The following is a 24,329-nucleotide window of genomic DNA, read 5'->3' on the forward strand; positions in this document are numbered from 1 at the left end:
TAGAATAAGGCTGTAATTTAATCATGTGTAAAAAGTCTAGGGCCCTGAGTACTGGGAGGCAGGCTATAGCCATAAGGTAATGTATACTACAGAGTGTAAAGGCATGATGTATTGCTCGTGGACCAGTCTCCATAGTGCAGAAACGCTACTCTAGTGCATGTGGAAGTAGAATAGAAGGCCCTGTGTATAGTGTCCAGGCCACTGAGTGTGTTGTCTCTGTTCGTAGTGAAGTACCTGGGCCTGCTGGCCATGTCCAAGATACTGAAGACTCATCCCAAGTCTGTCCAGTCCCACAAGGACCTCATCCTCCAATGTCTGGATGACAAGGACGAGTCCATCCGCCTGAGGGCTCTAGACCTGCTCTACGGCATGGTGCTTGTCACTGTCATAACACACGGTCATTGAATACACACTGACCCTACCCCCATGTCTTCACCACCTATATCTACTCATGGACAAATGCCCTAAGCTCAAAAACCGAATTTCATTGATATCTTACAGTACCAGTAAAATGTTTGGACACTCCTACTCATTCCAGGGTTTTTCTTTATTTTTACTAATAATGAAGAGCTCAAAACTATGAAATAACACATGGAATGATGTAGTAACCAAAAAAGTGTTTAATATATTTGAGATTCTTCAAAGTAGCCACCCTTTGCCTTGACCACAGCTTTGCCCACTTGGCATTCTCTCAACCAGCTTCATGAGGTAGTCACCTGGAATGCATTTCAATTAACAGGTGTGCCTTGTTAAAAGTTAATTTGTGGAATTTCTTTCCATCTTAGTGCGTTTGAGCCAATCAGTTGTGTTGTGACAAGGTAGGGGTGGTATACAGAAGATAGCCCTATTTAGTAAAAAAACAAGTCCATATTATGGCAAGAACAGCTAAAATAAGCAAAGAGAAAGGACAGTCCATCATTACTTTAAGACATGACGGTCTGTCAATATGGAACATTTCAAGTACTTTGAAAGTTTCTTCAAGTGCAGTCGCAAAAACCATCAAGCGCTATGATCAAGTTACCTCTGCTACCCAAATAAATGCTTCACAGAGTTCAAGTATCAGACACATCAACTTTTCAGAGGAGACTGTGAATCGGGCTTTCAGGGTTGATTGCTGCAAAGAAACCACTACTAAAGAACACCAATAATAAGAAGAGACTTGCTTGGGCCAAGAAACACGAGCAATGGGCATTAGACCGGTTGAAATCTGTCCTTTGGTCTGATGAGTCCACATTTTTGGTTCCAACCGCCGTGTCTTCATGAGACGCAGAGTAGGTGAATGGATGATCTCCGCATGTGTGGTCCCCACCTTGAAGCATGGAGGAGAATGTGATGGTGATGGTGCTTTGTTGGTGACACTGTCAGTGATTTATTTAGAATTCAAGGCACACTTAACCAGCATGGCTACCAGCAGTCCCACTAAGCCTAAACCAGATGGGATAGTATCATTTGTTTTTCAACAGGACAATGACCCAAAACACACCTTCAGGCTTTGTAAGGGCTATTTGATCAAGAAGTAGAGTGATGGAGTGCTGCATCAGATGACCTGACCTCCACAATCACCTGACCTCAACCCAATTTTAGATGGTTTGGGATGAGTTGGACCGCAGAGTGATGGAAAAGCATTCAACAAGTGCTCAGCATATGTGAGATCTCCTTCAAGACTGTTGGAGAAGTATTCCAGGTTGAAAGAATGCCAAGAGTGTGCAAAGCGGTCATCAAGGTAAAGGGTTTGCTACTTTGAAATATATATATTTTGAAAATATTTAACGTTTTGGTTACGACATGATTCCAAATGTGTTATTTCATCGTTTTGATGTCTTCACTATTATTATACAATGTAGAAAATAGTACAAATAAAGCAAAACTCTTGAATGAGTAGGTGTGTCCAAACCTTTGACTGGTACTGTATGTGTATAGCCTAATGCCTCCCTGATCACAGTACAGTTTCTGATGTCCCCATTGCTTTGTTTCTCATTGACTACTCATTGGTGTGTTCCCAGGTGTCCAAGAAGAACCTGATGGAGATAGTGAAGAAGCTGATGCTGCACGTGGACAAAGCCGAGGGAACCACTTACAGAGATGAGCTGCTCACCAAGATCATTGACATCTGCAGCCAGAGCAACTACCAGTACATCACCAACTTTGAATGGTCAGCACAACTTACTGGCAGGGCAAATATATTGGTCTCTGATTCTTTTAGATTCATAGTCTCCGTGTCTCTCAAATAGAGTTGGAAGGCTCACGAGGCAAAACGCATTGCAGTAATGTGTCTTGCTGTAAATAATTCACAAAAGTTTTTGCATCGTACTGGCCCACTACTTATCTTCTTTTTGGGGGTTTACCTGCCATTTAGGGGCCTACCTTCCACTGACTTTCTCACCTGTCTCTCAGGTACATCAGTCTGACCGCCTGTCTCTGTTTCCGTCTCTCAGGTACATCAGTATCCTGGTGGAGCTGACTCGTCTAGAGGGCACGCGGCACGGCCACCTCATCGCCTCCCAGATGCTGGACGTTGCCATCCGGGTGAAAGCCATCCGAGCCTTCGCCGTGGCCCAGATGGCTACTCTGCTGGACAATGCCCACCTGCTGACCGGCAACACACAGCACAGCGGCATCTGTGAGGTGCTCTACGCCGCCGCCTGGATCTGTGGAGAGTTCTCAGAGTATGTATTCATCCAATCCTCCTCTACAAGAACACATGCAGACACATACGGTTTTTAGCAAGAATGTTTTCCACTAAGTCAAACTAGCTAAAATCATGCCAGTTCAGCCCTGTATCATTGGCTCATCTTGTGCCATCCTCCTATCTTCCCCAGACACCTGGAGGACCCCATGGCGACTCTGGAGGCCATGCTGCGTCCCAAGGTGGCCACCCTGCCGGGCCACATCCAGGCCGTGTACGTGCAGAACGCTGCCAAGCTGTTTTCTACGGTGCTGTGCGGCCAGGAGGGGGCGCCAGCGGACAGCAAGGTGGCCCAGGAGACCAGCCAGCTGCTCATTGACAGGCTGCCTGTGTTTGTCCAGAGTGACAACCTGGAGGTGCAGGAGAGGGTGAGTCACATGGTTAACCTCGGGGCTATTGGGCGTTTGAAAGGAGAATACCTTTTCCAGTACACTTCTCTCTCTGTGCTCCCCTCCCCAGGCCTCCTGCATCCTGCAACTGGTGAAGTACATCCAGAAGCTGCAGCAGAAGGACGTGGAGGTGGCTGAGGAGGTGACAGCTCTGTTTGCTGGAGAGCTCAACCCTGTGGCCCCCAAGGCACAGAAGAAAGTGCCTGTTCCTGAAGGGTCAGTCTGCCTGCCGCTCTCCCCTACTCACAATTAAGCTTATAGTAATACACAACATCAGAAATATATTTCTACACGGAACAACAATCTGAACACAACAGTTTTGTCACACAATGCCACAGATGTCTCAAGTTTTGAGGGAGCATGCAATTGGAATGCTGACTGCATGAATGTCCACCAGAGCTGTTGCCAGATAATTTAATCATCTTCTACCATAAGCCGCCTCCAATGTCGTTTTAGAGAATACAGGCAGTACAATTCTCCAACAACTACCTAATACACACATCTAAAGGGGTGAATGAGAATATGTACATTTAAGTATATGGATAAGCGATGGCAGAGCTGCGTAGGCAAGGTGCAATAGATGGTATAAAATACAGTATATACATGTCATATGAGTAATGTAACATATGTAAACATGGTTTAAAGTGACAAGTGATCCATTTATAAAGTGCCCAATGATTGGGTCTCAATGTTGGCAGCAGCCTCTGAGTTAGTAATTGCTGGTTAGCAGTCTGATGGCCTTGAGGTGCTGTTTTTCAGTCTCTTGGTCCCAGCTTTGATGAACCTGTACTGACCTTGCCTTCTGGATGATAGCGGGGTGGACGGGCAATGGCTCAGGCGGTTGTTGTCCTTGATGATCTTTTTGGCCTTCCTGTGACATCGGGTGCTGTACGTGTCCTGGAGGGAAGGTAGTTTGGCCCCGGTGATGCGTTGTTCAGATCGCACCACCCTCTGGAGAGCCTTGCGATTGAGGGCGGTGCAATTGCCGTACCAGGCTGTGATACAGCCTGACAGGATGCTCTCAATTGTGCATCTGTAAAAGTTAATCTGAGCTTTGGCTGACAAGCCAGATTTCTCCAGCCTCCTGAGGTTGAACAGGCGCTGTTGCGCCTATTCAACCTGTATGCTGTCTTGTCGTTGTTGGTAATCAAGCCCACTACTGTTGTGTCATCTGCAAAGTTGATGAGTGAGTTGGAGGCGTGCATGGCCACGCTGTCGTGGATGAACAGGGAGTATAGGAGAGGGCTGAGCACGCACCCTTGTGCGGCCCCAGTGTTGAGGGTCAGCGAAATGGAGTTGTTTCCTACCTTCACCACCTGGGGACGGCCCATCAGAAAGTCCAGGACACGTTTGCACAGGGTGGGGTTGAGACCCAGGGCCTCCAGCTTGATGACGGGCTTGGACGGTACTATGGTGTTGAATGCTGAGCTAGTCAATGAACAGCATTCTTAGATAGGCATTATTTTCGTCCAGATGGGATAGGGCTGTGTGCTTAGGGTCGTTGTTCTGTTGGAAGATGAACCCCAGTCTGAAGTCCTGTGCACTCTGGAGCAGGTTTAAATCAAACATCTCTTTCTACTTTGCTCCGTTCATCTTTCCCTCAACCCTGACTAGTTTCCCAGTCCCTGCCGCTGAAAAACGTCCCACAGCATGATGCTTCCACTAGGGTTGCACATTTTGGGGAATATTCAGAGGTGGAAACTTTCTGTGGAAATTAACGGGAATATATATGAATTAGGGGAAATGTATGCAAATTAATATTCATACCATTTAAATGTAGATGTTTTTGGCATTGGATATATTTACCATATCTTATGGAGACAGAAACATAAACCTTTTATCTTATCATAAGTACACATAATTGCAAATGATTAAATCCTTCCAATAGAAATATTTTTAAAACAATTTAGTTGTGAATTGAACTTTAATTAAATGAGATGATTTCACTGAACAACAAAAGAAAGGGAATACTGAATGATCCATAGCATCTCCCACAAACGTTTTCAACATGCATCTGTAAAATGATAGTCTAGAAACAAAATCTTTGGTTGTCTTCCTCTCAGGCTTCCATGTCTTCTCCCTGGACCTCAATGTCCACCTCTTGAACATCAGACTGAGGCCTCATCTTCACCTTCCAACCTTGACAACGAGCCATCCTGAACAAGCTCATAAAGCCTCAAATTTGCCCGGATGGCCACCTATTTTTCAAGCCTGTTGCGTGCTTTGGGGTGTGTGTTCCCAAACAAGGACTAGTTGCGCTCTGAGGCGTCTGATGTTGTTGGGATTTGGAGGATGATGGAGGCAACAGGGGAAAGAGCTTCAGATCCACAAAGTCCCTTCCACCAGGTAGCTGATGAGATATATGTTGGCACGACTGCCATATTGCATCTCCATCCCAAAGCCCTTGCTTGGAAGTGTACATTGCCAGACTGCCAAGAATCTTGCCCTCATCCAGGCCAAGGTGGTGAGGCCCGGTAGTGATGACACCATAGGCCTTGTTGATCTCTGCACCACAGGATGCTCTTGCAAGCATACTTGGGGTCCAACATGTACGCTGCGGCGTGTATGGGCTTCAGGCAGAAATCTTCACGCTTTTTGATGTATTTCAGAACTGCAGTTTCCTCTGCTTGGAGCAACAGTGAAGTGGGCAGGGCAGTACAGATTTATTCTCTTACATCTGCAAGCCGAGTCTGAACATCAGACAGGATGGCATTGTCTCCCTCAATCCGTGCAATGGCAACTGCTATAGGTTTCAGGAGTTCCAGGCTGCTTACCACCCTCTCCCAAAATCAATCCTCCAGGAGGATCCTCTTGATGGGGCTGTCTGTATTGGCAGACTGTGATATGGCCATTTCTTGGAGAGACTCCTTCTCCTCCAGGAGACTGTCAAACATGATGACAACACCACCCCAATGGGTGTTGCTGGGCAGCTTCAATGTGGTGCTCTTATTCTTATCACTTTGCTTAGTGAGGTAGATTGCTGCAATAACTTGATGACCCTTCACATACCTAACCATTTCCTTGGCTCTCTTGTAGAGGGTATGCATTGTCTTCAGTGCCATGATGTCCTTGAGGAGCAGATTCAATGCATGAGCAGCAAAGCCAATGGGTAGGATTCAGGTGCAATCTTACTGGCAGCAATGTCCTTGCCTGTGAAGCCCTTTTTGTGCAAAGCGATGATGACGGCACGTGTTTCCTTGCAGGTAACCAGAGGAAGAACAATGATTCTATGCACCACCCTCCTTTTTGAAGCTTCCAGTCTGTTATTCGAATTCAATCAGCATGACAGAGTGATCTCCAGCCTTGTCCTCGTCAACACTCACACCTGTGTTAACGAGAGAATCACTGACATGTCAGCTGGTCCTTTTGTGGCAGGGCTGAAATACAGTGGAAATGTTTTTGGGGGATTCAGTTCATTTGCATGGCAAAGAGGGATTTTGCAATTAATTGCAATTCATCTGATCACTCTTCATAACATTCTGGAGTATATGCAAATTGCCATCATACAAACTGAGGCAGCAGACTTTGTGAAAATTAATATTTGTGTCATTCTCAACTTTTGGCCATGACTGTATGTAAACTTCTGACCCACTGGAATTGTGATACAGTGAAATAATCTGTCTAAACAATTGTTGGAAAAATTACTTGTGCATGCACAAAGTAGATATCCTAACCTACTTGCCAAAACTATCGTTTGTTAACAAGAAATTTGTTGAGTGGTTGAAAAACTAGTTTTAATGACTCCAACATAAGTGTATGTAAACTTCTGACTTCAACTGTACTTATGTAAATAAGGTATTTCTGTTTTAGATTTTTATTTTGTTTTTATAATCATTATGGGATATTGCGTGTAGAATGATGAGGGGGAAAAATGTATTCAACGTAACGATGTGGAAAAACTCAAGGGGTCTGAATACTTTCCAAATGCACGGTATGAACTGTAACTCAGTAAAATCTTTGAAATTGTTGTATGTTGCGTTTTACATTTTTGTTCAGTGTACTTTATGCAGCCCGTTGGACAATTTTAGGTAATGCAAAGTAGCTTAATGTAAAGTAGCTTTTTATTTGAGTAAAGACATACCATATAAAAAAAACGGGATGATTCGGTACAATTTTATAAACACGGACAGACAATTTATTGTCTTGGTTTTGTCTCCAGTCTGGACCTGGATGCGTGGATCAATGAACCTCCGTCTGGGAGTGAGTCTGAGGATGAGGGTAGGAAGACCAAGGGCAAGGCTGTGTTTGCCAAGGAGGAGTCCAGACACACCAAGCCACGCTACACTGAAGTGGACGAGAAGGAACTGGCTAAGGTAAGCTGGGAATTTACAAGCCAATAATCCGTGCTGTGTATACATTGAGATACGAGCTCCTCAATTCTTTCAACAGTTGATCTGTTGTTAAATCTGTTGTTAAATCTTTGGTGATCCTATAACAGTCAGACACTGAAGAGGTACACCGGTAAACACCACAGCATTTTCATATTCATTCATAATATGACTGACTTGATACTGTTGCTCCCTCCCAACAGAGGAGAGAAGTAAGGAAGGCAGAGCAGGCCAACAACCCCTTCTACATCAAGGCCTCCCCGTCCTCTCAGAAGGTACGCACTGCATCATCACCCAATCGGCAGCTCGTCTTATGTGTTAACCTGACTCTTACAGAAATGTAATTCATTACACATTTCAAACCACTTCAATATACAGTACCAGTCAAAAGTTGATACACCTACTCATTTCATGGTTTTTATTTATGCTATTTTCTACATTGTACAATAGTGAAGATGTCAAAACTATTAAATAACACACATGGAATCATGTACTTAACAAAAAAGTGTTTTTGTCATTCTTCAAAGTAGCCACCCTTTTATTTAATCATTATTTAACTCGGCAAGTCAGTTAAGAACACATTCTTATTTTCAATGACGGTGGGTTAACACACACACCCTCTGCCGTTTGTGAATGTGTTATTCTATGGGCTTTAGTAGTACTGGCCAAAATCAATATTTTATTTTAAAAAATGGTTTGTGTGTATATACACACGTACACCTAAAGGGGTCCTACAATTCTAACTCAAATAGCTAAGTTATCCATAGTATGACCATCTTAAAACAATTCCATATGTCCGCTTAGCACCTCCATCCCCCAACGTCTTAGAATCTAAAGAATTAAATTGACTAGAAGCCCATTGACATCCCTATGTTATTGTGTGTGCGCAGGTATACCAGGAGGCTGTTGGTGTGGAGCACATTCCAGTGGTGCAGATTGACCTCAGTGTGCCTCTCAAAGTCCCAGGTCAGTTACTCTGGCCACTACTTAATAACCAATTGATTTCAACATAGTGTATCAGTCAGTGGCTCTGCACACAGGACTCCAAACCTAACCCTTATCCCTCTTTCTCTCTTCGCCTCTGTCATAACTAAACCCCTCTTCTGTACCTCTTTCTTTCTCTTCCTTTTTCCCTCCCGTTGGGTTTAGGGATGCCAATGTCAGACCAATATGTGAAGCTGGAAGAGGAGCGTCGGGAGAAAAACAAGGCAAACAGGAAGAAGAAGGACAAGAAGAAGAGGAGGGAGAAGGGCCGGCAGAGGAGGGGGGACTCGGGCCCAGAGAGTGAGGAGGACATCACCCCTGCACACATGGTGGACATCGTCACTGAAGAAATGCCAGAGGTACATTAGGCCAGGCAGAGGTACATTAGGCCAGGCAGAGGTACATTAGGCCAGGCAGAGGTACATTAGGCCAGGCAGAGGTACATTAGGCCAGGCAGAGGTACATTAGGCCAGGCAGAGGTGCCAGAGGTAAAGTAGGCCAGGCAGAGAGGCCAGGCAGAGATGCCAGTGGTGTACAGTAGGCCAGGCAGAGATGCCGGAAGTGGATGCCGGAGGTACAGTAGGCCAGGCAGAGATGCCAGTGGTGTACAGTAGGCCAGGCAGAGATGCCGGAAGTACAGTAGGCCAGGCAGAGATGCCAGTGGTGTACAGTAGGCCAGGCAGATGCCAGTGGTGTACAGTAGGCCAGGCAGAGATGCCAGTGGTGTACAGTAGGCCAGGCAGAGATGCCAGTGGTGTACAGTAGGCCAGGCAGAGATGCCAGTGGTGTACAGTAGGCCAGGCAGAGATGCCAGTGGTGTACAGTAGGCCAGGCAGAGATGCCAGTGGTGTACAGTAGGCCAGGCAGAGAGGCCAGGCACTTTCATAGGTGGTTCAGAGTGTTGCAGATAATAGACGTGGCATACCTTCGATAATAATCGCATATGCAATTGTTTTGCTCTGTCACTCCATTCTCTTCCTTTCTCAGAATGCCTTGCCCAGTGATGACGATGACAAAGATCCCAACGACCCCCACAAAGCTTTGAACATCGACCTGGACAAGTGAGTTAACTCATCACTGACCTCTCATTGTATTACAGATGTCCACTAATGGATTAGTATGAAAGTATAGGATATATAACCTGGCTGTGTTATTGTCTACTCTGTGGGGGTGTATAATCTCTTCCTGGCTCCACTGATGAGAGGCTGGTGCTGGCCTGGTCCTCTTCATCCTCACACACTCCCTCTCGCTGTGCTCTGCTCTGTTTTTTTCCCCTCGGTCTCTCTTATGCATACACACACACACACATCTGTTCTCCTGACTGTGCAGTTTGCTGGTGGCATCTCACAGGTGAGTACCTTCCCAGCCTCAGGAGAAGCCCCGTCTGGGCCTGGACTCAAGACTGACTGATCTGCTTCCTCTCTCTCTGTCTGTCTCTTTCTCTGTCTCTCTCGCTGTGTCTGTCTGTGTCTCTCTCTGTCTCTCTGTGTTTGGGCATGATGTGACTTTTACAGTTTGAAGTTTGATCCTTGTTTTCAACAACACTCTCTCCTCCTGCTCACCCCTCCTCCATTTGAAACCTTCTACAAGCTCACTTCAGAATATCAGCATTCCCTCCATACAAAACTCTGTTAATGTGCCCGCTTTGTGGCTGGAGCTGAAGAAAAGCTCTCTCACTTCTCACTAACATGAACAGATTGATGTGATAAGATGAGAGCTTATAGATTTCTCAGTGGAACTGCTGATTTTCTCAAGTCATGACTCAATCACCATTACTAATCATGGATAACTACTGTTGTTTTTACTAGTCAAATCCCCAAATCAAATCCTCACCCTATCCATGGATCTTCTTCAACATAATGTTAATCGTTAGTTACTGAGTATGGTAACAATATGATTGTTGTGGATAGTCAGATTAATATAATGGTTCGAGATAAAACGTTTACATGCTTTGCAAGAAGAGAAATGTCACACAATCCTGTTTACATGGACACATCTGAAATCCATCTACCTGATGTCACTCTGATCAATGCAGAAATTCCCCTATCAAAATAAACATTCTACCCCAGTGACTATTCTGAGGACATATAAAGTTTGAATGTGTAAACTACTTCAAAGACACATCCATTCAGTTGGTCCGAACTCACTTCACTCTCGCTAAAGCGGGAGGCTCGCTCGGTTGCTGCTAGCACATGCAGATCAAATACACTGCCAGAACGCCGATTTAAGGTGTTTAAATGTCCTAATAATTTGAAAGATTGCTCAGAAAACCAGGTGTTTTAATCGGCATATACTTACTTTGATTTTGACTGTTCGCTGATTTAAGATAAGCAGAGTAGTGTTTACATGACTATTGCATAATCTGCCTGCTGCCATAATCAGTTTAATATCAAATTATTACTGTGCATGTAAACATACTCAGTTACTGCAGTTACCAACAGAGGCCTCAATCCAGTTCTGATCTTGGATAAACCTGTTAATGGTGGTCTCCCTCCTGACTTCCCAGCTCTGCCTGAGGAATGGCTATGAAGGTTTGTGCTGAGCAAGTTTGCGTTTGAAATGTCATGCACCTGAGTGGATGGGCTTGTCTCAACTAGCTTCCTTTCCTAATCTCCTTTCCTTCACTGGCATTGGTAAGTGAATCGACTGGATAGGTTTTCACCATGCTGCTTTTACCCTGTCTTTTCCTCCCAGATCAGTGGTCATGGAGGAAAGGAGGCTAGTTATGACTATTGAGACATAGCCGATGGCTGTAGTGTGACCAGAATCACCATGTACACTCAGGGCTGTGGTTTTATGTGTCTCCTCTCTGTGCTCTCAGGCCCCTGGCAGACAGCGAGAAGAAGCTGCCAGTTAGGACACACCGTCCCGATGAGGTCCTCAAGAGCCCCATAGAGGACGCGGAGGGGTTGGAGGTCACTTCAGAGCCCAAGAAGAAGAGCAGGAAGGAAAAGAAGGACAAGGAGAGTAAGGTGAGGCCCTATTCTTTATATCCTTGGAATATTTTTCATAACTGATGTTTCTGTTTTTTGTGACCTTATTGTCTTAAGGAGTGTTTTTTTTTTGTCATTGTAGAAGGGTAAAGAGAAGAAGAAGAAGAAACACAAACAAGAGGAAGGGGAGGATCTTATGGAGGCTGGGTCAGAGGAGCCTGTCCAATCAAAAGTGACCAACGATGTGGCAGCCCAGCCTCCTGCCTCCACACCAGAGGTATGACATCACAAAGGGAGGGACTACCTTTTTTACAGGGACAAGATTTGCACAATGTTGTTCTGTGTAGGATATTGAAGAATTAAAGCTGACACTAAATAATTTAACTAAACTAAGAATTTGATTTAATTAAATTTATATAAAATAATCTGTCAAGCAAACACATTTCTTTGGTCATTTTCATTTATCAATCATTGTCATTGCTTCTTTCAAGCCCCCTCACCATCCTATCAGCAATAAAGATTAAATCAAGTATCAATCAGTATTTAAGATTGCAGTATGTCTAGTCGCTATCTTGAAATACTTGATTTATTCATGAAAATAACAGTGTAATCTCTGTATCCATTTTCATGAAGAGATAGTGCTAAAATGTTAACCTCTCTATCCCCCCTCGCTCTTGCTCCCTCTCCCTCCCTCACTGTTGTAGGCTTCAGATCTGGATTTCTGGCTCTCAAATGCTCCAGTGCCCTCTGACCCTCAGGTTGAGTTCCCCCTCTCTCTCTTTTAGTCACTCCTTGTCCTTGTTGTCATTTATTTGTGTTCTAACAGTACCTCTTCATCTATCCTCTGCTCTTGTCTGATCCTCTTCGCCATGTGTGGTTCTTTCCTTCCTTCCATCCACTTTTCTCTTGCACCCTTGCATTACTGCCTCTCTTTCTGAGGTCACGTAACCCTACTCATTCTGGGGTTGTCATGTTTCTTAGTGTTGGTTCTCTGTTTTGGTTTTGCTCGATGTGTCTGTTTCTTGTCAGTGGTGGGGTCACAGTTGTTGTCAAGTGCAGGGGCCTCAGTGTCTGGAATCATGCTGACGGTTCTTGTTGTTCCTATCAAACCAATGCAACAGTAGCACAGCTCTTCATGTGTAGTAGGACTACATATAGGCAGTGTTTTTTACTACATACTGAGTGCTTGTGACTGTGCGTGTGTAACTGCAGAGCAGCTGTTAGACCAGGTGGAAGACTAATGACAACAGTACAGTATTCAGTTTAAAGCCAGGCTAGTTCATAAAGTTTAGCTCTGTGACCCCACACTCTCTGTCCTCTGTTCTGAACTACTGTATGGGACTGTTTCAAGCAGAATCTGATCATTAGATATACATTGTTCAGGGGCTCTGCGTGTTTATTTTGTGTTTACACCACACCAACTGTCTGCCCTCAGGAAATAAGCTACGTCTAGCAGTCACCCAAATGTGACTTCACAGTTCACACATCCTGTCAGAACATGTTTCTGTATTTCTGTATTTTGAGTCGATTATTGTTCCATTTAAGTACAGATGTGAAGGGATGCTATCGACAATGGGTCCATTGGAACAATGTCAGGATTTGACAACTTCAAAACAACACACAAATTATGACTAACCCAAACTACTACTACCTGTACTTATATATGATGTCGTGGAAATTTCCTCTATTTACCAAATCATGGGAGCAAACAACACACACACACACGTCAGAGTTAGTTATAAAAGTCCATCTTTAATTATATGAGCTCTATCACAATCCTGTGACTCTCAGATAAATTCAGTGTCTCTCAGTGAATTCTCTGAGAGCCCCCTTACAATGCCACTGAGTTCCTTTAATAACAAAGACACATATAGTCAGACAGCATAGACATAATTCATCGTTCAGCTTTGTCTCCTTTCCCAAACCCCAGAACCATAAACCAAATCCTCCATATCAACAGGCATATATCAAATTGTCATTTAGATACAACCAACTCAAAATATAACCTCCTGGACAAACTCACGGAGAGGAGAGTGAGGCTATAGGTTAAGATAAAAGCAACATTAGAGGGAGCATAGAATGATTCCAGACACTGCCACCCTTCTTTCCCCACTAGAAAAGGGTAGGGAGTAAAATATATGTTTACACATGATGACACTTTGACCTCTCCCCTCTCTGTGGCCCATGCAACTTAGTTTTGACATAGAACAGATAACTGCAACCTCGCCACAGTATTATACAAAAATACCATTCTGATGAGAAGTAACTTACACACATTTGATGAATATTAAACATCTTACATATGTTACCAACAAATTCTGAATCTTCCACGACAATGATCAATAAATGACAGCGTGTTGTATGTCAATAATCCTCCTAAATATGTCCATACTCATTTTGAGGGCTGTGTGTGTGGTGACAGGAGGCCGCAGCAGTAACAGACGCTCCCCCTGCCTCCACTCCTGACGCTGCGTCTGGTGTGGATGCCGTGGTCCCAGACTCTGAGCCTGAAGAAACTGTGAGTCACTCCACTTTACTGATGATGTCAGAATCACGAGACAGAAATCTCAGCTGTTACTAATTTGTGTTTTATAAACCTTACAAAACATACACATACAAACGACAGCATCATTCATTACTAAGGATTCTACATTAAAGACTAGCGCAACAGGATACTGTATTTTGACAGATCTTGTCTGAGCACAGAAACTCTCCCTCCCTCTTTCTGAATAGACTGCCCTTTACACCATCCCCTGCTTGTTTCCCTCTCAGAAATCCTCCAAGCACAAGAAGAAGAAGCAGAAAAAGGAGAAGGACAAGAAAAAGAAGCACCATCATCGTCACCATAGCGATGGAGCCAGAGAGGAGTCTGTGCAGAATGGCACGGTGGAGGACGAGGAGCCTCTGCCAGTCAGTAAACAATCACCTTTTAGTCTGTCCACTCAGTCCAATCCCTGTCCACTGGACGTTCAAGTCATAAATCAAATCAAATTAAACTTTATCTGTCACAAGAACCGAATACAACGAGTGTAGACCTTACTGTGAAATGCTTACTTACAAGCCCTTAACCAACAGTGCAGTTCAAGAAGAGTAAAGAAAATATTTACCAAATAAACTTAAGAAAAAAGTAACACAATAACGAGGCTATATACAGGGGGTACCGAGTCGGTGTGCGGGGGTACAGGTTAGTTGTGCCCCCACAATACTGTCCATATAAAACTTCCCTACCTTCACTCATTTGACACAAGTATGTCAAGTATGCAGTGTGTATACACTCCCTATCTCAAATAGCATATATACATAGTCCAGACCTGGGTCTAGTTCCATTGTTTGCATATTGAGTGAGAACTGACCAGGCTCTTCTCTCTTTACAGCCCATGTCCAATTACGCCCTGCTGGCTGAGAACTCCTACATCAAGATGGTGAGTGGGATGGAGCGAGACGCTTGGGTCCACTGGAGAAGTATACTATTGTTGTGTATCTTCTATAGCCGCTCATATTGGAGCTGGGTGGAGTCGTACCATTGAGATATATATATATATATCTCAATGGTACGACTCTGAATAATTTCTGAATGCACTGTATTTTATATATATATATATATATATATATATATATATATATAAAATACAGTGCATTCAGAAAGTATTCATACCCCTTCCCCTTTTCCACATTTTGTTACGTTACAGCCGTATTCTAAAATAGATTTAAAAATCAATCTACACACAATACCCCATCACGACAAAGCAAAAACAGGTTTTTAGAAATATTTGCACACTTTATTAAAATTAAAAACAGAAATACCTTATTCAGTCCCTTTGCTATGAGACTCAAAATTGAGCTCAGGTGCATCCTGTTTCCATTGATCATACTTGAGATGTTTCTACAACTTGATTGGAGTCCACCTGTGGTAAATTCAATTGATTGGACATGATTTGGAAAGGCACACAAACTGTCTATGAAAATGTCCCACAGTTGACAGTGCATGTCAGAGCAAAAACCAAGCCATGAGGTCGAAGGAATTGTCCGTAGAGCTCTGAGACAGGATTTTGTCGAGGCACAGATCCGGGGAAGGGTACCAAAAAAATGTCTGCAGCATTGAAGATCCCCAAGAACACAGTGGCCTCCATCATTCTTAAATGGAAGAAGTTTGGAACCACAAAGACTCTTCCTCACAGCTGGACAAACGCATAGACCCAAATATGCAAAGGGTAGATACAAAACTGGGCATTTCCATATGGGGTCTTCAAGAAAAATACAAATGGGCTTTGGTCAGGGAGGTGACCAAGAACCTGATGGTCACTCTGACAGAGCTCCAGAGTTCCTCTGTGGAGATGGGAGAACAAGATTGAAGTGTGTAGATTGATTTTAGAATAAGGCTGTAACATAAAAATGTGGGAAAAGTCAAGGGGTCTGAATACTTTCCGAATGCACTGTATATACTGTAAGTGGACCCCTCCTTATGCTCCCTATTTTTCTCTCTTTCAAGATGAAGCAGGATGCTGATGAGGTATTGGCTGAAGTTCTATGAACTGCAGGCTATGGGTTTTACAGGAGAATCTTCTAGATGTTCTGTGTGGTTGTGCTTTTTCTCAGACTGTGCACCCTGGCTTAATCACCCTGTGATAACCAAGCTGTTATGCAGAGATGTGTATATTGGAAAATGTAACCCTGTTATTCACAACACCATAAGCCAGGGGCATCCTCTTTGAGTGTGTGACGTTATAATTCTAGTGTCCTATCAGTGCTGTTTCCAGGTTGCTTCATAAAAATCACATGGGATTCATGTTGGGATTGGAGTGGTTGAATCGATTTGCTGGTTTGCATGCAAGTCAATTTGCTGGGCTCCTTGTGTGAACACTGCTGGCTACGGAGTGGGTTGACCTCCGCTTCATCCCTCTTTCCCTCTTTAGGTGTGTGACATCCAGGGGAACCTGCAAGACGGTAGCCAGGTGGTGGTCTCTGTCATCTTTGAAAATAAGTGTGACAGTTTCATCAAGTCCATGGAGTTCAATGTGATGGACTCTCTCAACTCCAAGCTGCAGCGGCCTGAGGGAGCCGGCCCACATGACAGCCTCACTGTGCCCTTCCATCTGCCCCCCGGTGAGGAAGCAGGAGAGACTGGGAGGAGGAAAAAGCTATGGAAACTTGTTGAAATAAGAGCTAAATTCCCATCCAAATATTCCCATTCCCAGTTTACATCCAAACAAATCAATGTTTTCTCTCTTGTTCCTCAGGGATCTCTAACGAGGCACGGTTCATCTTCTCAGTGCAGAGCATTGTGATGCCTCAGAAACTGAAGGGAACCCTCACCTTCATAGTCAAGGTGAGTAAGTCTTGCTCTCCACAAAGGCCTCACATTCCCCCACTATCCCTCTTTGACTCTGGGTACAGTCTATTTCACTGCTCAAGGTTCTACTGACCTTTTTCCTCACTTGTAAAAGTGTATTGTTAACCTTCTGCTGTTATGTTCTCCCACAGACTGAGGATTCCTCCACTCACGAGAAACTAGACTTTAAACTGCACTTTACCTGCACCTCATACCTGATCACCACTCCCTGCTACAGGTCAGTGCAGCTAGCTGTCCCCAAAGAACCTCATTCTGCTGTTTTAATAATAATGAACGTTACCTAACTGTAGATTTGGAGCTATTGGCTTAGTGTGCTGTGCCCTGATCTGAACTTAAGATTAAACTGCTTGTGAGCTAGTATGTGATGCGTAGTGAATGTGATTGTTGTTGTTTACAGTGACGCGTATGCTAAGCTGTTGGAGTCAGGGGACCTCAAGGGAAGCTCTCTGAAGCTGGAGGGAATCAACCAGCCTTTCCACCATCTACTGGCTAGGATCTGCTTCCACCACCACTTCTCTGGTGGGTACACTGGGACTGGGGAATACAGGGGGAGAAGGTGTGGGATATAATAGGGACTGGGGAATACAGGGGTATAGGGTTGGGCATTGGGAGGTATTAAGTGGAGAGTGGACATATTTATTGAGGTGATTTGTAGTTCACTGTGTCGTCTTGCAGAAATCTCCCTCTTTGAATGAACATTAACATGATGTGGTAAATAAAGACCTTTTAGATTTTGAGTTGTTTAATGAGCTTACGGTTGTGTTCCTGTCTCAACCAGTGGTGGAGAGGATTGATTCCTGTGCCTCAATGTACAGCAGGTCAATCCAGGGTCACCATGTGTGTCTGCTGGTCAAAACTGTAAGTAGCTCCCTTCCTCCTTGTCAGTCAGGGGGCCAGACATCCAAATATTGGTCTCCATTTTACTCAAATGAGATCTTCTCCTCAGACATCCTTGTAACGTTTGCCCTCTCTGTCTGTCTGTGTCCCTGTCCGTCTCAGGCTGATCAGACCGTGTCTATCGATGCTAAATGTGACGAGCCGGGGCTGCTTAGGAATGTGCTGGATGAGATCAAGCTGACCTTCTCTCAATGCTGATTGTGTCTGACAGCCCCTTGGTGCCCCCCTACCCCCTGCTCAACCCCTCCCTCACTGAAACACATGTAATCATGTTACAAACACTGCGGCTGGCACTCCCAGGTTCACCCTATTAATTAGTCCTCAGAATCACACATTTCCTTGACGCCCCTCTTGCACTCAGAACTGCTCTTTCTCCTTCACTGATTTGCTCTATACAAACCCCCTCTGTGCGCTTTTAGTTTCAAACTGGTTTTCCCTGCTCCCCCCTCCACTCTCTCTCTCATCGTCATTACAGTCTGTGACGGTCATGTAATGTAATCTGACAACTGGAGTTTTTTTTTTTGTTGGTTGAATTGTGTTTTCACTGTCTTGATTTGTTTTTGTTTTTTGCTGTTTTTGTTTTCTGACGTCAGTCTCCGCCTTTCCCCCCGTTGCATTAAACATCAGCGTGTTACTGCTACTCTCCTCTCTAGTCCTGTAGAATGTGTGACTTCTTCTGACTGGCCCAAGTTGGAAATGTCATGTCAACTTTAAACTGCTCTAAGCTTAAATCCTACCTGACCTGATCTCATGTCTGAAGGAGACTGACCTACCCTCTGGTGTCTCTGCTCCATGCTTCAACTATGCTCAGCTTCAGTTTGACCTGTGTCACAGGAAAATATCAATCCCTATAAGAATTTTAAATGCCTGAGCTGGAACGTTACACTAAGAGTTTATTGGGAAAAGAGAATGCAGGCGGTTACACTTTGACCAGGTCAGAACTTAGACACGCTGGCACTCCTCGAAAAAGTATGTTTCTGCAACCTTTTCCAAAAGTGAACATTGTCCGGCTTCTGTCTCTTATTATAGACATGGGTAAAAGGGCGTCTTTTTACAATTGTATGATTTTATCGCTTTGATTATGCTGTAATCGTGGAAGGGTATTGTACTGCTCATCTGCCACTCTCTCTTGCCTCAGACATGTCTACAGTATCTGAAATGAGTGACAAAGTAATATAGAACTTGTGGGAAATGAAGGCCCGCTATCACATATTGCAGCTAGCGCCTCTCCATACTTAACTGCTAAAGTTATCCTATGTGTTGATAGGCTTAGTTTGAGATCACCTATGGGGATGGAAGACTATTCTAGTCATAATTCATTCTGGGATATCAATGGTACTTAGTTGATACATTTTATTTTGAATCAGTATTAACCAATGTGGCTTCTTGTTTACTGTATCTTTCTTGAGAAAGCCAACTAGTCGTCAGTCAAGACGTTTGTCTTTCATATCATTCAAACCTCTTGTGTCTGTGCCACTCTCGCCCTATACAATACATCCTACATGTCACTGATACAGTCATAAACCAATGTTACTTCAGTGTTCTCTTCTCTCAGAACTACCCTGCTGCCACATGTGCATTGGCATAATGATGAACATGAATGGTCATCATTTAAATGTCTTCTTCCTTTCATGACTTGCTCAGAGGTACTTGCTGTCTAGTTACACTCAACGCGTCTCACTGCCTGGTCCAGCACGATGTAGTAGCAACTTTAAACTGATCCCATCATGTTTTGTTAGTATTCCAACTTACCCGCATTCCTTTCTTACAAGTGTAGATGAGCCATTCCATGAGTTTCTTCTTCACCATGCTAGTGTGAGTACAAAGTGAAGAACATACAGGGATGTTATCCACAAAACCATATCCTTCCTGGAAAAGTGCTTTGATTGATTTAAGTTATAGAATGGCAATGAGAAAATTACTTGTAATCATACGTTGTACTAATTAAAAAGTTCTGTGCAGAGTATTTCATAAAAATGTGTATCTTGCATGATTAGGAAATGTATACTTAAATATATATATATATATATATATATTTCCCCTATCCAAGGACACTCACACACATACAAAACTCCCATGTCATTTCTTGGTTGTCTTTTTCTTTTATAGTTTTTTTAATATGAAGTGAAAGTTGAATGAATCATGCTACAGTTTTTGATGGAGTTGTATTTTTATCTATTATAAGTTAATACAATTCAAATGATATCTTTGAATATTTTGAATTATTTAACATCAGGCGAAGGAGGTTCTATTTGGTGTCATGGCGCTGAGAGGAGTAGAGAAGAAAAGGTCTTGTGATACAGTTCAGAGAAGCTACCCACTTTCTTAATACTTTTTTTCTGGTCAATTATAGTGATTATCTTGCGGAGTTTGGCTTATGACATTAAAATATATTCTAATTTCTCCTTGTTTGAAGGTCTGGTCCAACTCCTTCATTGTCTATTCTCCAGCTATATGATGTAATATGTTTTAAGAGGGGACTACATGAGCAAGACAAAATTAGTCATATACTATCAACATTCACTTTTAGAACAGAGAAGTCTACCCAAATTGAAATAAAGGCTGAGCTGCTGTAGTCTGTTAAGGTGAACCAATAAACTCCCACATATAATTATTTCAGGCTTTTTATTCACATATTATCACTATATATGGTGTCTGTGTATCAAACATGCTGTATATTCAAAGGATATGCAAATACTACCTTATCAAGGATATTTATTTGGCCAACATCTCACTTCAGCATGCACGAGAGTGGCCTTTCCCAAAAACCTGCCTTCCCCAATAACTAATACAGTACTCTGTGTGAAACTGCATATTCTTTCTATGTGTGCAAGTGCCTTTAAATGATAAATGTCAATATAGCCTAAGTGATTTGGAGGCTGTGTGTAGGTACTGTCTAACTTCAATTCCCATATGGAAAGAAGTGGAGTTGCAACCACAAAACACTCCCAACATATATATTTTTTGACGAGATTAAAATATTAACGTTTCGGGCTTCATGATTCTGAATAATTCAAATGCAGACCGAAACAATATTTTAACATTGCTTAAACTATTAATGCCGAATAAGTGTTGTGCCTTTTCAATTAACACCAACTCCCAGAAAGCTTTGCGAGCACTTCACAACTCATAGCATCAAGCTTTGTGGGACCAGCTTGAGCGACTTTAGTGGCGACACCGTGAAGTAGCTACTGTTGTATTATTGAGGAGGGGAGATCCCTACTCAGACAGCCGTTAATTTGTTTGTTTTCTAGTTTGCTTTGACCACTCAAATTTACTTCGAGCAATTCTGTTTTACGGTAAATGACGATCAACAACAGGGAGTAACTACTGTAGCAAGCTAGCTTTGGGTTTGTGGGTTGGTTGTCAGCGAGAGGTTTACGCGTTGGTTTGTTCGATCACAGTGGAAGAGAACCGAACGTGAACGTAATAACAGACGACATTTTTGTAGATGTGAGGAAACGTGTGAACAATCAAAAGGTTTCTCAGGGGTTGGTTGTGGTGGAATTAGATAACTACCTTTGTTCTCTAAAAAGGTCTAGATAGGTTTTTGTTTATACAGATCGTCGCGGACTATGGCTCATGGACATCATGTAGCCAGTTCCCAAAAAGCACTCATGTTAGAGATGAAAAGTCTTCAAGATGAGCCAGTTGAAGGGTTCAGGATAACTTTAGTGGACGAGTCGGACTTGTACAACTGGGAAGTTGCAATATTTGGACCCCCAAATACTCACTACGAGGGAGGTTATTTTAAGGTGAGTATGGAATTGCTGAATATTTAAGATGGCCATCAAATCACTCAAATAGTTATTGCAGTTTTGTCCAACCTTGGTTAACCAAAACAAATTGTGCCTGGTCAGTGGTCTCTTGCCCCTGAGTTACAGTAGAACGTATGAAAATATTATGGCGAGAAGAGTTCTATTTTGTCACTTTTGGTTGTGACGTAGCTAACGATTGACAACCAACCCGGCTTAGTTTGAGATGGCCAGCTCGAGCAACATGTGACGATCCACAAAACATGTTAACGTTTTCATGGAAAACTTTGGAGGAAACAGACATTGTCAACTTATATCACTGTATCCAGCAGGGCCGGACTACCGCATTTGGGGCCCCGACACCCATCTCCAGTGCCCCCGCCAACACATTTTGCCATGGGGCAGAGAGAAACGTGGATACACATCTGCTCATAATGATAACGATCAATTCGGACCTATTTCTATTGTATTTTCTTATATAGTGCAATAGTAATGGTGTCTATTTGTTGGCACTAACTGGCTGGTTGGCCAAGGCTTATGGGGTAATTAATGGTTTTTTTTGGATACGCCGAGATCACATTTAGTTAATTATGAAGCATTTATGTATCCAAACAAGCACGTAACGTCTTCATAGTTCATAAAGGTCTGGTTAACTGACTGATATGACCTCATAGAACAAAACGTATAATATCTCGTAAGCCTTTGTTAACCTCAGACCTTATTTTATGTATTTATCCCAAAACCCCATTATTTCCCCCATTGGAATGGCTGAACTAACCAGAGGTAACTTATTTCCGTTTTTTAGAACTACTAGCTGACTAGCTGCCGATCTCTATAAGCCATCAAACAGTTCCTTCGTTTTCATAGTTAAGCAATAGCAGCTGGTAGCATTGTCCATATTGTTTGAAATAGACTACGTTGTGCTGGGTGACAGGGCCAATATATATCACAGTATTTAAAATAAAATGGACCGTTTTTAAATTTGCTTTATAAGTAGTGCATGATCGGACGGTGGCAACATACATTCTACGTGATTTTAAATAGGTATTTCTCCATTCTGATTGTTTTAATCATTTTCTGCATTTTCATACATTTCTGCATTTCCTACACTCATTTGAGAGCATTTCCACACTGCCACGGACTGCACGATATGGGCAAACAATCTAGGCCTTATTTTTAACCAAATGTTGCAATTACGATTAAGATTTGTGATTTAGAGCAAAACACTTGAGTGAACTGTTGGAATCATGGCAATATAATGATTATTTTAATTTATATAGTTAGAATATAATAGAGGTCGATTTGAATAATGTTTGACATGACAACAAATGAAAATTCCAGGGAGGAGTTATTGTGAAAGGGTAGGAACCAACGTGTTAAGTGTTTCCTAGGGGACCCTATAATCTTTGGCTATATTTAATGTTTTCTTTTAGCTACTTTATGTATTTTTATTATTCTTGCTTTGTGAATTCCTCGTCGTCTTAGAAGAAACTGTGGCACAAACAACATGCTGATTTAGGTCTCCACCATCACTAGTATTAGGCTGTATAGCTAATACTAATATAGGTCTGACTCAGTAAATGTATTAGCTAGCTAGTGATTAGCATTAGCGGCTAATAAGATTTAGGCCCAACTTGTTAAGAAAAATACAAACTAGCTTTTTGCATATTTTAGAAACAAACTAATCGTGTAATTATAAACATTAGTGGAGTTATATTAAGAAGCAAAGTGAACATCATTGTTATCAACATTGTTAAATGTGCTGTATTGACCATGCAGACTGAACGCAAGTGTCATGTGGTCGAGGAACAACAAATGCGCTTCTTGAGTGACGGGGCGGGGCTAGGTCTATGTGGAAAGCGGCATGGAGAGATGACTCAAGTAGCGAAGTAAACTATAAAAGTCAACGTTAAACACAGAGTATCACATTTAAGGAAACAAAAAGTAAAATACCGTTAAAGGTAAAGTAAAAACCCAAACCGGTTCATGCATCAATACCGGTATATCGTCAAATACAGTATATCGCCCAGCTGTCACTCTAAGCACCTAGAATTATAGCCTAGTCTCAATACCTACATATATTTTCTTATTGATATTTGGAATGTAAACACTCAAACGATGGCGTGTTTGTTTCTTGTAGACTGAAAATGTGGGTTTTTCTCTCACTGGGGTTTAACTGACTTTGCATCCAACCTGCAGATGTTGTGTGTCCCTCTCAGCAAAGGCAAGTAGAAACAAACTCATCTGTATGTCGATAGTACCCCTAACTCTATGTATTAACCTCTTGGATTTAGGGGGCGCTATTTACATTTTTGGATGAAAAACGTTCCCGTTTTAAACAAGATATTTTGTCGTGAAAAGATGCTTGACTATGCATATAATTGACATCCTTGGAAAGAAGACACTCTGACGTTTCCAAAACTGCAAAGATATTGTCTGTGAGTGCCACAGAAATGATGTTACAGGCGAAACCCAGATAAAAATCCAACCAGGAAGTGCTGCATTTTTTAAAACCGCCTCATGCCAATGACTCCTTGGAATCATATATATATGTAATATATGCCATTTAGCTGACGCTTTTATCCAAAGCGACTTACAGTCATGTGTGCATACATTCTACGTATGGGTGGTCCCGGGAATCGAACCCACTACCCTGGCGTTACAAGCGCCATGCTCTACCAACTGAGCCACAGAAGGACCAATCATGGCAATATAATGATTATTTTAATTTATATAGTTAGAATATTTGAATAATGTTTGACATGACAACAAATGAAAATTCCAGGGAGGAGTTATTGTGAAAGGGTAGGAACCAACGTGTTAAGTGTTTCCTAGGGGACCCTATAATCTTTGGCTACATTCGTTACACTCATTATATGAGCTACGAATGAGCTTACGTTTTCCACGTATTCCCCAAGGTGTCTACAGCATTGTGACGTCTTTTTATGCATTCCCATTGAAGAATACCATATATATAGCCATATATAGCATGTGGTCACATGGTGTC

General features: G+C 42.8%; 2 protein-coding genes across 4 annotated transcripts in view; both read left to right on the plus strand.

The window, feature by feature from the left end:
• The window catches only part of LOC118371586 (AP-3 complex subunit delta-1-like), a 35,101-nt gene extending 15,125 nt beyond the window's left edge, over positions 1 to 19,976 (plus strand). Inside the window, exons 12-34 of one of the 3 annotated variants that reach the window (XM_035757103.2) lie at positions 227 to 372; positions 2,004 to 2,152; positions 2,436 to 2,666; positions 2,820 to 3,054; positions 3,146 to 3,291; positions 7,235 to 7,388; positions 7,607 to 7,678; positions 8,294 to 8,369; positions 8,553 to 8,746; positions 9,375 to 9,448; positions 11,209 to 11,359; positions 11,463 to 11,597; positions 12,025 to 12,078; positions 13,743 to 13,838; positions 14,093 to 14,230; positions 14,695 to 14,742; positions 15,810 to 15,830; positions 16,234 to 16,423; positions 16,558 to 16,646; positions 16,802 to 16,887; positions 17,068 to 17,189; positions 17,449 to 17,528; positions 17,670 to 19,976. In XM_035757103.2, the coding sequence (XP_035612996.1) occupies positions 227 to 372; positions 2,004 to 2,152; positions 2,436 to 2,666; positions 2,820 to 3,054; positions 3,146 to 3,291; positions 7,235 to 7,388; positions 7,607 to 7,678; positions 8,294 to 8,369; positions 8,553 to 8,746; positions 9,375 to 9,448; positions 11,209 to 11,359; positions 11,463 to 11,597; positions 12,025 to 12,078; positions 13,743 to 13,838; positions 14,093 to 14,230; positions 14,695 to 14,742; positions 15,810 to 15,830; positions 16,234 to 16,423; positions 16,558 to 16,646; positions 16,802 to 16,887; positions 17,068 to 17,189; positions 17,449 to 17,528; positions 17,670 to 17,765 (2,783 nt within the window). In that variant the 3' untranslated portion in view covers positions 17,766 to 19,976. The remainder of the gene's footprint in view (positions 1 to 226; positions 373 to 2,003; positions 2,153 to 2,435; positions 2,667 to 2,819; positions 3,055 to 3,145; positions 3,292 to 7,234; positions 7,389 to 7,606; positions 7,679 to 8,293; positions 8,370 to 8,552; positions 8,747 to 9,374; positions 9,449 to 11,208; positions 11,360 to 11,462; positions 11,598 to 12,024; positions 12,079 to 13,742; positions 13,839 to 14,092; positions 14,231 to 14,694; positions 14,743 to 15,809; positions 15,831 to 16,233; positions 16,424 to 16,557; positions 16,647 to 16,801; positions 16,888 to 17,067; positions 17,190 to 17,448; positions 17,529 to 17,669) is intronic. The other 2 variants (XM_052480491.1, XM_035757105.2) reach the window with 2 other exon arrangements.
• Positions 19,977 to 20,676: 700 nt separating this feature from the next.
• LOC118371587 (ubiquitin-conjugating enzyme E2 R2-like) overlaps positions 20,677 to 24,329 on the plus strand; it is a 36,625-nt gene continuing 32,972 nt past the window's right edge. Inside the window, exon 1 of the mRNA XM_035757106.2 lies at positions 20,677 to 21,322. Within this exon, the coding sequence (XP_035612999.1) occupies positions 21,143 to 21,322 (180 nt within the window). The 5' untranslated portion in view covers positions 20,677 to 21,142. The remainder of the gene's footprint in view (positions 21,323 to 24,329) is intronic.

This window comes from Oncorhynchus keta, chromosome 26, assembly GCF_023373465.1.
Source record: "Oncorhynchus keta strain PuntledgeMale-10-30-2019 chromosome 26, Oket_V2, whole genome shotgun sequence".
Classification (NCBI taxonomy): domain Eukaryota; kingdom Metazoa; phylum Chordata; class Actinopteri; order Salmoniformes; family Salmonidae; genus Oncorhynchus; species Oncorhynchus keta.